The 14,156-nt window shown below is 40.8% G+C and overlaps 1 protein-coding gene across 1 annotated transcript; it reads right to left on the reverse strand.

Annotated features, from left to right (window-relative positions):
• Positions 1 to 2,826: 2,826 nt before the first annotated feature.
• Positions 2,827 to 13,409, reverse strand: fkbp9 (FKBP prolyl isomerase 9). The gene is made up of 10 exons (XM_056399052.1): positions 13,061 to 13,409; positions 11,969 to 12,114; positions 9,168 to 9,357; positions 8,929 to 9,074; positions 8,176 to 8,365; positions 6,767 to 6,912; positions 5,543 to 5,732; positions 4,534 to 4,679; positions 4,203 to 4,366; positions 2,827 to 4,047 (listed from the first exon to the last, which is right to left on the reverse strand). Exons 1-10 carry the CDS (start codon positions 13,261 to 13,263, stop codon positions 3,868 to 3,870), a joined length of 1,701 nt encoding a protein of 566 aa, XP_056255027.1. The 5' UTR covers positions 13,264 to 13,409; the 3' UTR covers positions 2,827 to 3,867.
• Between the last annotated feature and the right edge of the window lie 747 nt (positions 13,410 to 14,156).

Consider the following 14,156-nt stretch of genomic DNA (forward strand, 5'->3'; position numbering starts at 1 on the left):
TCCTAAAAACAATCCTATCCTTGACTCACAAAACAGCTAAGACACCACAAATATACAAATGATCAAAATGATGATGATTTTTTGCTACATAACATAAAGGTGTATGCAGAATCCATTTGATGTTCATCTCCAGTGAAGATATCAAGTACTGAGTAACATACGCACCATTAGTTTTCAGAGAACAGTTCAACATGGTGGAAAGTACCATGTTCCTCTTCTCTGACAAAGCGCAGCATAGGCCTGGAGGAATGTGGGGGCTGTGAGACAGGACTACACCACCCTGAATACTGCCTTGTCAGCACATTTGTGGCCCAATTAGCAGGATGATGTCACTGTGTTTAATTCATTATATGCACAGATTTATGTATCACCCTTGACATGATTTAAGTAAAATAAACAAATATACATGGTTTTATTTTCTGAGGAGTTGAGGAGTTGCTGCTCAAGTAGTTGTGAGTGAAACGAGTAGATCGTTCTGATGTATTGAATGACAGAATCCTTTTCATCCCTTTGGTCCTGTCACGTCATTTACCCAAGGCCTCTTGCTTTCTAACAAATTCACAGCGGCCCTACTCGCAGCCATAGACGGAGACAAAAAAAACCCAAACACAGAACATGACATGTCCTTTTATACCTCAGATGGCTATGTGTGTGTATGTGCATCCTGTTTCCAATCATTTTGGCTTCGTCGTACTGTTCTTGCCTAACTATTAACCAACTATGTTTTTCTCCTGGTGCACATCCAGGTCACTGTGCTCTTACTAGCAATGTGCCTTGACATTATGTTTGTTCCTATTTCCCAATCTCCTATTTTCCATGTTTTCCCAAACAGTCAAAGTGTCTTGGCCCACTCTGTTGGCCGCCAAACCATATCCTGGCTCGTTCCTGTGAGCGGCTGACAGGGTGATGTCAGGTCATACATCTTTGGGCCTTATTATTCTCCTACATTACCCCTCAAAGAGAGAATAGTGTTAGAAATGGCAGGACCATACCCAGCTAAGGCAGGGGGGAGGGGGCTGTCTTGGAGTCTGAGAGGTGTGAAGACTGATCCTGTGTGGGAAAGCACAGCTAGGGGCCCAATCCTGAGCTATTGAAAAAGGCAGGTCATTGGAGAGACTTTGTGTCACACAGGGTAGACACAAAGGGTAGAGCTCACAACTGCAGCATGCACCATGGTGCCTGTCTCTGGCAAGAACATCGCATAAGAAAACATTGCTGCCTCATTGACATTCTTGCATCACAGCAACCAAAATTCACTAAAGTTATGTTTATGGTTTTTCTCTTCACTCTCTTTTCAGCATCAGAGAGCAGAGCACACAGACCTGAGCTTCCTTCTTCCCTTTCTAAAGATGTTCTTATCACTATCAGAACAATCATCAACAAACAAAATGACGATAGGTTGATGTTGGAAAAATCGTGATACCCTATGACCAGACAGACATGTTGTCATATGAGGAACTGCATGTATCCCGAAATTAACATTTGAACTTCTTGTTGTGTTGCGGAACTATGCCTTATGAATCTGTCTTATGAAACTATCTGAATATGTACTTCTTCATGTGCATTTGAAGTGACGACTGACATCTCCTTATTTGGCAATGAAGAGTGTCTCTATAGGATGTGCCTTAAACATTGTGAACTATGTACTCTTTGAGCAGTTGCACTACGAACTTTTCGTATGTAACTTGCTCCCTTGCAGCAAGAATAAAAGATCCTACTCTTATGAATTTCAGACGTATTCCTGAGTTTATTTGATAATTTTCCTGACAAAAAAATGTTTTCCTCAATTTAATGTAACGTTTTATTTTAATGTATGAACAAACCGTATGAACTGATCTCCGCAAATAATGTACACTTAATGATTAAGCAAGATAAACATACTTTGTACCCTGGATGAAAGTTGAACTGTCTGCTTAAACATGTACGTGATAGTCACTGTATAAAAGAGTTAAATTTGAGATTGGAGGGTGTCCAGACTCTTGACACCGTTGTGGTTGAGAGAGGCTGCATCCTATTTGGCCAAATAGTAATGTGTTGATCTTTGCCTCTGCTTATGATCATTGTGTTGATTACTGGTTGTTCATTCTAATTTGACATAGTGTTCGATAATAAATCTTTGAATCTCGATGGACTCATTGTTGTCTGCTTTAGAGCAAAATTGCCTCTACACTGATCACATCTACAGTTCTACAGTTATACAAATTTAAGGTTAAAAATTCTGATTTCAGGAAGAAATGAGAATTTGTGGTGGTTACTACCACCAAACAAAATATGCATGTGAGCCAGCCTTTGCTGGAGGAGGTTTATATAGCATGTAGCCTGGAAGGAATACGTTACTTTTTTTAATATAATGGTCTGAGGATCCCTGGAAATAATGGTGTCAGAAGAAGGGAGCCAGGTTTTGACAAAGAAGAAGAATGTGTGGAATAAAAATGATGATATCGCAGGTTCTTCTACATCAATTTTGATCCTTGTTTCTTAAAATTTTTAAGTTAGATCTTAGATCTTAGTTACATCCTCTGGAGCAACATACTATATAAACAGATCAAGTTTTGTCATTCAGTGAGAGACTTGGTTTACCCTGCACCAGATCTGTCGTACGTGCACGAATAAACCAGCCAAACTGAAGTGTTGACTCGTTGGTCTGATTGTGTACATTTCATCATCTTTCGGTCACGAGAAATCATCTTTTCAAAAACTATACTATCATTATCCAGCGACATTTCTCCAATGCTAAAATCAAGGGAGTACTCTAAGTCGATGCAATAAAAGTGTCTAAAGCAAAATGAGACACTCGTGTAAACAAATGGACTTACACAATCTAAGCATTTTTTTTTTTTAGGTCAGGTCATTTAATCAAATTTAAGTTTGTGCTGACATTCAAATCATCAAATCATCGCCTCAGTTTTAACCTGAATGAAAAAGTAAAACATAAAGTTCACTCATTCACTCACTCACTCACAAACACGCACACAAACACACTCACTCACAAACACACACACAAACACACAAAGTCCTAAATTGCAGTTGACACGTGGATGGAGACAAAAACGGGAGACGGAACAACCAGTTGACCAACAATGGTTAAAACACTGGGAAGCTGGCAAAAACATTTGGGAGTTTGGACTTTTCAGTGTTATCCTGGAAGACAACTGACACCCTACAGGGGTCATTTTAACAGCAGAAAACACAGAAGGCATCCTGACATTTGAAAGTAAAAACAGCTGTAAACTATCTAAATATAATCTTATTCTAACTTAAATGATCACTTATTTTCACCTGTAGATGAGCCGTAACTCTCAGAAACAAATGTAACTTTCCTCCATCACAGTATATCACAGTGAGTGATGACCGACTCATTGCTCCGGGAAGACTGCCAGGTATTTTAGAAAGAAGCTGATACCCAGTGAAAAGAAAAGAAAATTTCACACACAACCACAAAAAGTTAACAACAATAAAAGTCAGGGAAGAGTGTTGAATGTAGAGATTGTGGAATGAGGCCTTAATTTGTTCTCTCACACAGGAGTGCTTTTATACCCTTCAAAATAAAATAAAAATCACATGAAACAAAATGTAAAGAACTGGATGCGAAAAGAGGTAACAAAAAAACTATTCACTGTCATCATAGTCCTCATATTAAATGTTTTCTTTCCAACTTTTAGTTTTCAGACTCATTTGTTTCTTAAAGGACAAAACACCCTTTTACCATCATCTCAGTCCTCAATATAAAAACACAAAATCTCTTTCAGCATGTCCCCCACTCCACCTTCACTTACAAGCCCATCTTCTTCTACTGTACCACCCACATTTTCCCAACTGTCTGACCCTTCACCCAAACCCTTGATCTGAGTTTTACACTCAGTCCCGTCATAGCTCATCATGGGCAGCGGCTTCATCTGCTTTAAGCTTGAACTCTGCCACTGTGATTTTTCCATCTCCATTTCGGTCCTGGTTGGAGAACATGTTGTCAATGATGCGGTAGGGATCAAAGCCGGGAGCCAGGCGGCCTTTACCCTCGCTCACCTGCCGCATGATGTAGTCAGTAAACTGTGGAGACAAAGAAGAGATCAGAGAGGGTAAATTAAAGATAATGTGAGGACGTTGTGATTATGATATGTTTTTGTCTTCGCACTTCACAGTTGAAGGATTTTATTCTCTCATTGTGTTAAAAACATTACAGGAACAACAGGTACATCACGTACCTCAGAGGGCTCCACCAGCTTGTCGTCGTCTTTGTCCATCTCCGTGAAGAGGTCAGGTGACACATCTTCGTTCCAGATGAACATGTAGCCTTCAGGAAGTCCTTCCTCCATTTCTACCAGCTCGACATCAAACACCAGCACAGCGCTACCTGGGACTTCATCAGCTGCACACACACAAACACACAGGGCCTCAGATACCAGCTGGTAAGTGAATATCAGTCATCAGCAGCAAAGACAAACTGATGTGTGAGTGTGTGTGTGTGTGTGTGTGTGTGTGTGTGTGTGTGTGTGTGTGTGTGTGTGTGTGTGTGTGTGTGTGTTTTAGACTTACTGACTCCTCTCTCTCCATAGCCCAGGTGAGGGGGGATAACAAGGTGCCTTTTCTCTCCCACACACATGTCCATCAGTCCGTCCTCCATCCCTGGGACTACCTGGTTGGCTCCCAGGACAATGTTGTATGTCTTTGCATAATTATACCTGAAACAAATTGAGTCAGAGTGAATAACTGTACTGTACCTTTTTTCACAGATTTTGTGTTTATGTACATCAGATGATAATTTCAGAAAACCTTCCATCTTATTCCACAGGATTTACTGTGTGTGAATGTAAGAGGTTATTGTTAAAAGGGTTGGTTTCTGTCTCACAGTCAGGACGGTAATTTGGCTGAAGGACAGAGGATTTCAGGCATGTCTGTGTTTTATCAGTGTTTCAGTTGGTGAGAGGCCAAATATGAGCTAATGGTGAAGGGTGAAACTGGTGCCAAGGACAGCTCAAGACATTCTTGAAAGATTAGCTTAACTTTCATATTCATGATACCTTGTGTAGTTTCATATGTTTATATTATATCGTGGTTTTATTAGTATGCTGTGTTGGATGCTGTGCTGTCTGTCCTGCTTGCACTACGGCAACTTTCTTATAACTTTGACTTTTGATGCTTCACTAACAAAGGGGGAATGGAAACTATTTTTATGAGGAAAGAAAATCTGTATACTACGGCAGAGTGCACCTACAGTGGAATTAAAATGTGGTGTTAAGACTAACAGCAGGAAAGGAAATAAATGCTCAACTTCCTCTTAAACCTCTTCATATTAATCATCATCATCATCTGCTGTGCTTCCTTCGCATGATGTCAAGGTGTATTTAAGTGAATTTTGTACAATGGTCCAATGAGGATGAAGACATCTGTGATCCCGATTCTTCCTCTAGCACCAATAGCAGGTCCAACTTTTCACCTTATTTATACAAATGTCTCGACATCACACTTTTGGACCCCACTCATTTCATATAAGATGTTTTGCTTTCCCAGGAGGCCTCAACGGGTCTCACAGAAGTTTACTCACGTGGAGTCAATGGATGTGCCGTCCATCAGAGAGGCATTGTAGTGATATTTGATAAAATCTCCTTTCTTTGTTTGCTTATCACACTCCTCCGGCTTGTAAGTGACTGTGACCTCAGCGCTGTCTGAAGGGTTGTGGAAATCGATGATGTGAATGTCAAACACCAAGACAGCTGATCCAGGGATCTTAGTGCCTGAGGGAAACATGGTAAGAAAAATAAAGAAAGAATCCAACATTAAAACTTTAGATAAAAGAGTCTCAACTGTGATTTTTTTTTTTTTTTTGATACAGATCAATGTATCCTGTTGTAGTGAACTTTCATTAAAATGTACTCTGCCTTATAATATACTATGTGTTAAATCCTATAAACTCAATGTGTCAGCTATATCCACAACTGAAGTTAGTTCTGCATGTGAACCAGCCTTTGCTGAAGGAAGTTTTTTATAGTATGTAAACTGGAAGGAAGGAATAAAGTTTTTCTTTTTTTTTTCTTTTAAATGGTTGAAAAGTTCCTGGAAATAGTGGTGTCAGAAGAACATTTCCTGGCAGGGCCCAGGTTGGGGAAAGTGTTGTAGTAAACTTTCACAGAATGTGTAACTCAGTATTATAACCACATTAAATACTGAACTTATAGACTCAATGTATCAGTAATGTAAGAAATCAGGCCTGCATGAGAGAAGGAGACTTGCTGAGACATGTAACCTGTAACAGGATGATGTAATCTGAAAAGAGAGTGATGTAGCCTGAAAAGGTTAAAAAAAAAAGAAAGAAAGAAAAAAAAAAGTTGGATAGTCCCCAGAAATAATGGTGTCCGAAGAACAGGTGCAGGGAGGAGTGGTGGTGGGGGGGCCTCTGGACTCCTGACACCACTAAAATGGGGGAAATCCAGGGACGACTGGACACCATCATTTCCGAGGCAATGATGGATTCTTTTTAGAAAACATGGTGTGGGGATTCCACCCAGAAAGGAGGGTTAGCTGGCTATAAAAGATGATGTCTGAGCAGTCTGTTTACAGTTTGATCACCGGGCTCAGGTTTATCTCTTGTGAAAGAATAAACTCAATGGCACTGAAGTCTGACCACCTCCAGTGACTTATTTGAACCTCTTGAGACTCCAGTATATGTACATCTGAGTTGTAAGTTGAGTGTTGGTGAAGAAATTCAGACTCAGATTCTGGCCCAGATCTGGACTTCTGCCCTGCAACAATCCAAGCATTGCACACGCACCTGTACCCTCTTCTCCATAGGCGAGATGTGGGGGGATGGTGATGGTTCGTTTCTCTCCAACACAGACTCCAATCAGACCCTCGTCCATGCCAGCGATCACGTAGCCTCGACCCACATACGTGTCATAGGTACGATTACGAGAGTAGCTGTGGAACAGAAAATATTAATTAAGTATTATTATACTGACCCATGGAGGAAAAAAAATAAGTTGATCTGGAAACTGAATATACAGTGTTTTTATTCTCATGGTATTTAGTTAGTTTTCATTTAATCAAATATTAAAGGGGGTATTGGGCAGCTCAAATGAACGACTCCTGACTCACTGTAAAGAAATAGCTACAGGCAGTAGGTGAAGGGGGGCGGCCCAGTGGGATACAATTCTCTTTTAATAACCGTATACCAAAGCGATGGCATTTTGCTAAGTAACCACCCATACCCATGCCGCCTACTGATAACCGGATACCAAATGAGTCTGTTATGACAACCAGATCCAGAGCTGCAACAAACAGCGTGTCTTGGAGGATGTATTTGTGGTTTTTGTATATGCAAACACACAGTATGGTGACATTTTAGTATACCAACAGCATCAGATTCCTAGCATCAATATGCCCATGACGATAGAAAAAGTGCGTGGCAGGAAGCACACATGATCACTTTCTGTGAAAAATGATCTCAGTGTGCAACAAGCGGGTCCTTGACATCTGTACAGAATGTGCAAGGGAGTTTCTTCAAACTAACAAGAAATGATACAAGGCTGTACTGTTGTGGTTAGAAAAGGACACACAGTCCAGCAGCTTTGGAGAACGTCTTCACATGTTAATTATCAAAGCAGGTGCAAAGTTTCCTTTGCCTCAAAAAGGGAACTACATGTTTGATATTTTAAAAAAAGACATATTTACAGCACATTTGTGATATTTGTTTCTGCCTACATTAAAGTATCTGTACATCCTTACAGTCCTTAACTTAATTTAGGACATTATACAGTAGAGTGTTGTGTATTCTCTCTATAGGTGAAATGCTGCATACAATGATAAGAAATTTTGATTTTTAATAACCATGGACTTATAATGATATTTTTCATACTTTTAAAGACCTTCCTTTTCATAGTTTAATTTGAGAGTGGCAGCACAAGAAGAAAAACATTGCAGAACTATTCAGACAATGCAGAATTATGTTTTGCAAACAGGACATTTCCAATGTTGGTTTTTGAGCTTTGATCATTGGTTTTGATTCAATACGTCTTCAGCGCACAGAGAGATGCTGCCATCCTGTGGCTGCTTAAAGAACAGCAGGCATTAAACAGGGAAAAGCTACTGGAATTGAAACATTCATTTCTACTTATAGCTCAAAGATTTACAACACGCCTGTCTGTGTGATTAATATGATGAATATTAAACATGGAAACACACCTGGAATCAAAAAACGTTCCATCGAGGAGGCTGCCGTTGTAGTGGTAGCGCACAAAGTCTCCAGCGACGGTCTTCCTCGTGCAGGACTCAGGCACCTTCTGATTGGTCACTGCGATCCCATCTCTGGGGTTGTGGAGGTCCAGGAGTACGACATCGAACACCAGAGATGCCTGTCCTGGGATGTCGCTGCCTGGAGAGAGAAGGAGGAGGAGGAGGGTTGAAGACAAGAAGAGAGGCAGGTATAGGCACAGAGATACAGGAGAGAACTGAGGACGAGCACTGAAATATTTTTCTTTATTCTTCTTCCAACCATGACCAGGAGCAGTCCCCCACTTTAACCCCGTGAGTCATAAAAAATAGGCTTAAAATTGTTTTGTAAAATATTATTCTCAAGGTAAAGAATAAACCGTAAATCTTATCCCATCATTTTTTAGCCTTTTTAATTTAGTCTATACATCCCGTTGTAAATCACTGAAAATATAAATAATTCAAAGTTCTACAGAAGTAAATGAGATTCTGTGTGAAATCCCCCCAAATCTGCACTTTCAGGAGTTTTTTTCAGTTTGTTTCTACATGATAAATACATAAAGTTGTTGTTACTATAAATAAAACATGTGCAGTGTGTCCAATAAAACACTCCTGTACTCTGTGTGTGTGATCTATAACAACATCACCTTCAAAGGAGCGGAAGCTTTTGAGTCACTCAGTCTTTTCTCAATTAAACTAATAATAATAAAGACGTTAATAACTCACCATCTCCATTCTCTCCATATCCAAGTGAAGGAGGCATAGTGATGATGCGTCTCTCTCCAACACACATTCCCAGAAGCCCCTGATCCATACCAGCGATCAGCCAGCCGATCCCGACGTAAGTGTCATATGTGCGCATGCGGGTGTGACTGCAGAGAAGAACGGATGGAGGAGAGTCATCACACATTTGTGGTGGGTGGGTGTGTTTTTTCGCGATGGAGGGATTATTACACAGAACAAACCTGGAGTCAAAGAGTGTCCCATCCAGCAGCGTGCCGTTGTAGTGGTAGCGGACGTAGTCGGACACCTCCACCTTTCTGGAGCAGGCCGAGGGCGTGTGGTAAGTGTTGCTCTGGACGCCGTCCTCTGGGTTCCACACGTCGAGCAGCAGGACGTCAAAATGAAGGATGGAGTCAGGAGGGATGATGTCACCTGGAGAGGCGAGAGAAGCAAGTCAAACAGTGTTTTCAGGCACTTCCTTTTAGTACTGACCTCATCGCCCGGCTTCATTCCAGTATGAATAGTTACAGTTTCACTTTGAGACAAATTCAAGGAAAAATGCCAAATAATTCCTTGTTCCAGCTGTTTAAATGTGAGCAGTCGATGTTCTTCTTTGACATACATGTTAGTAAACTGAATACTCACTGATTAAACAAGCTATTATAAAGAGTGAGAGATGAAAATGTTCATTTTTCATCTCTTTCTGGCATTTTAAAGACAAAAAACTTTCCTTCATTAATCAAAATAAAATAATCAACAGCGTAAATGATAATGAAATGCCATCCTGTGTCACACATACATTGTACATACAGTATATACTATACAAAGTCTGAAAAACTCCAATGATGCTTGTAGTAAGAACAACTTTAATTTGAGGCTTTTGGCTTAAATATTTATTTTGATGTGTATTAAAAAAGTGTTGTATGTTGCAGTAAACCCACTGATCACATAATAAAGTTTTTAACTTAATAACGTAATATTCAAGCTGAATTTAACACTCAGGACAAAGAACAAGGAACCGCAAACAAAAGTGTGGAGTGGATGGAGATAATTTCCTCCTCCTCATCACGTTGATCGTTGTATTTGTTAGATAAATGTCATGAGACAATAGTCATTTTAATTTTCTTCGAGCACTAGATTAACTGAGACAGATATGGACAAGAGGTGATCCTTATTTGTTGATGACTTTGCATGTGTCTCTTTCTCCTACGGATAACACATGAGCTGTATTATATTAAACCTGTTCACCTGTCTGCCCTGTTCTCCTGCAAATTTGTGTGCCAGTATGTAAGCATTAAAGTAAAAGATACACCTTGCAAGTAGGTGAAATTGAGCCAGAAACTCTCAATCTAATTTGCATCTTTATCCAAGCTTACAACTAAAAAAAAAAAAAAAAAAGATTTAATTTATGTGGAAATACTCCTCAGACAGTTCATTCAATTATTAGTCATAGTCATAGTCACTCAGAAACTGTAGATGGACAGAAGCTAGTAGTTAAAAGAAAAACATTTCTACTTTTCTCTTTTACACGGTCCCCGACGAATGAATATAATAAAATTGAAATGAGTCCAAATTCCCCCCCGCAGGACCCCTCCCACCTTTTAGACCACAAACCAAACTCTTTAAGAAATAGTAAAAAGAAAGAGTATTCAACAAAAATCCTACAAATTTCACATTTTAATAATTCATTTAACTGTTAAATTATATATTCCTTTCTTTACTCTGTCAGTTATGTAATTCCAGTGAATACTTAACTCTTTCTTTTTTCATTTATTTAGTTGTCTTGCCTAAAAAAAAGTCCACTTAAGATCTAAAATATGCAAGAATGCTGCCTTGAAGAACTTAACATGTGTGTAAGTGATTTACAGAAATATCACAGAGGACATGCCTTTGGTTTCCTCGCTGGAAGCTACAGCCTTGTCCTGAACGGCAAATGACTGATCAGTTAAAGCTGCACTGACTCCCCTACATTTATTTTGGTGAGTGCAACATCTCGACCAGCTGTGTTTGCAAAGAGCATGCCATTCACAGTTCACGGATTTCACTCCACATTATTTGTGGGTATAAAATGTTTCAAACAGCTATTTCTCACTGTATAACTCCTGTTATCTCCCAGGAGGTGTAGCCGACTGTAGATAAAGAGCAGAAGGTGAAACGAAGGAGATGGGAGCGGGTGGAGGAGGGGTGCAAGGACTGTGTAGGTGGCAGGCATTAAATCTTTACGACTGATGAGCTAACAGATCCTCTTTCCCGTTTAAATCTCTTTCTACCTCTTCCAAAATCTCATCTCTCCGTTTTCCTCTTTCTCTCTCATGTTCCCTCGAATGCAGTAGAGGATACACTCAGCTTTTACCTGTCCACACATGCCCCCCTCTCTTTCCTTTGTTCCATTACCTAAATATTTCACACACACACACACACACACACACACACACACACACACACACACACACACACACACACACACACTGGTCTCTACATGTAAACAGAGCCTCCACATTCTTGGTCACATCACTACAATCCTATACAAATATTTTCTGACAAAAACACACTTTTTTGGTGCACACAGATCACAATCTGGAAAGTGTATCTGCCTGCTGCTGGTGTTCTGGCATTTGCAGTGCATTTACTAACAGCTGAAAATCTTGCTCCGGAGCAGCTTACTCTGACCTGCTTCCTGGTCTGTGATGTCCCTGTGACATCATTCAGCATGGACGCCTGGGAGCAGCCCACTTCCTCTCTCTCTCTTCCTCTATTACAACGCAAACTGGTGTTTTCTTCAAAGACTGTAGTTTTTGTCCCTAAAGTTTCTGCCAGTGACCAAACCTAATTCTCTCATTGTTATGGCGAGCAGTGCCAGCTGTGTGCTCACTCATCAGTGGATTTATAATGACTCCTTACAGGAATATACACCAGCTTGTCCATAGAGTTTGCAGAGAACATGTTTTAGTCTGACTCCAAATGATCAGGCTGAGGCATGATGGGTACATAGAGATGTGCTGATATGGGGGGGTGGGGTTAACACACATTCAAACATACTAACCATATCCCTTCGTTCCATAGGCGAGGTGAGGGGGGATCTTTACCAGTCTTCTCTCGTTGACACACATCCCCACCAGAGCTTTATCCATCCCTTCGATCAGCTGCTTCTTACCAACAAACACGTTGTAGGTGCTGCCACGGTCGTAACTGAAACAGGTAAACACATTATTATTACATATATGGCAGTGCACTCATTCATTCCCTAGTTTCGGCTATAAATATGAGTTACCTTTGGGACTTTCTAAAAGGCTCAAGGTTTTTAACCTGTGAACCTCTTTCCATTTGTTGTGGAGACTTAAGAAAATAGTATTTGTACAGAACATGTGCAGATTTTCAACAACAATTTGGGAGGGACAAATAAATGTGACAATTCATTGATATAAATTTAATTTGGGCAAAATTGACATGTTTGTCAAAAAGACTCAAAAGTGAGTGAATGCACCAAAATCTCTTCAGACTGCTTGATTTTATTTTTGTCATTTTGTGCCTGAATCAAAGCTATTCATGATGTGAGGTCATACAGGTACAGTAACAGATTAACATGTAACTGCGGTCATATGCAAAATACTATATGTAAATATGTACAACCTGAGCATGAGGCCCCTCTTCAACACAGGGCCACAAAAATTAACTAACACTGCAGGGTACTTTAGAAATAGGATACAAAAGGTGCAGTTAATTAAATCATCAAAAACAGTGGACATGCAGTGAAACTGGGGCTTCTTGGGCATTTGGAGGTCTGGGGGCCTTGGACAACTGGCCCCCCTTGTCCAGTTGGTGATTCAGCCTTCCAGGTACACTACTGGTGACTAAAGTGGAGTGCAGAGGTGCTGAAAATAGGCTTCAAACTCTCTGTCTGACCACTGGAGTTTAATCTCCGTTGGTGATGTTGATATGAAAAGGTTTTGGAGCCCCTGGATTAAATGTAGGCTACATGGATCTGGAGCTCAGTCAGCTCGCTTGCCTGCGTGGCTTACAGGGGCGAACCACTAACTACGCGCACTTTTACGCATCGCGCACGCTGTTTGCACCGTGCACCCGGTCTGCAGAATAAACTGAGAGTAAAGTGATTCTGTTGCGTGATACCACCCACCTTGAGTCGAACTTCTTGCCATCCGGAAACATGCCATTGTAGTGATACCTTACATAGTCACCTACTTTGACTGCGCGCACGCACTGTTCTGGCACGAAAGTTTTCTCAATGAAGATGTCGTCTAACGGTACCGGAGGAGCGTTGCAAGCGGCGAACGCCACCAGAACCGACAAATAAAACATCCCCTGGACGCACTGGATCATTTTCACTGCCGACGAACGATTACACGATGAAGATCACTGCGGGCTCGGCCTGTATGTGTATGCCCTGCTCACCGGTAGCCTACTTTAGTTTTCCTCTACTCCGACTTGGATAGATGTCCTGCCCTGGCTGCAAGCACAGGAATGAGCACTTGTCAAGTCAAATAAAAACGCACAACATCCGGTTCAACTTTACACGATTAAAATCTCGTATAATGACGTAATTACATGCTTTAGTACTTAAACACAACTAAACAAGGTTGGAAATATATGCAATGATGTCTGTGTGAAGCAAAAACAAATTAACATCAAGGTTTAGGGTGGTTAGTGGTGCTCTTATTTTGAAATATTTCCTGTCCCATTCTCTCTCTTTCTAGCTGGCTTGACTCTCTTTGAGATTGAATGGGGTAGTTTGGGCACCACGTATTGGTCCTGCGCAGTGCAGCCTCTGAGATGTGTCAACGTGGTAACGTAGGGGTCTCCACTCAGCTGCAGCACATCCCTCTGGATCCATTTAAATAAGAATAATGCGAACATCTGGCTACGCCTCTGATTTGCACTCAGATTTTTAACTATTAGCAGAACACATAAAGTCTGCTCTTAGATTATGGTGAACATGGATCCTGTTGTGTTGGTGGGATTTAGGTCCTTGGAGGGGGGGTGGGGGGTGGGGGGTGGGGGTAGACCAAGCAGGAATGTTTCTACGTGGCAGCGGGAGGAGGAGGGACAATCCACTCTCCCCAGGGGTTTAATTAGTAGCCGAGAGGAAACAGGTTTACACTTTAGAAAGAAGTATTTTATGCAATAATAACCAGTTTCCTTGTAAACCCAACTCTTTGCAAAATCACCAACCGAAATAAAGTGTAGAAATTGCTGTAACAGTTATGATGTTGTGT

Source organism: Seriola aureovittata, chromosome 16, assembly GCF_021018895.1.
Source record: "Seriola aureovittata isolate HTS-2021-v1 ecotype China chromosome 16, ASM2101889v1, whole genome shotgun sequence".
NCBI classification, from domain to species: domain Eukaryota; kingdom Metazoa; phylum Chordata; class Actinopteri; order Carangiformes; family Carangidae; genus Seriola; species Seriola aureovittata.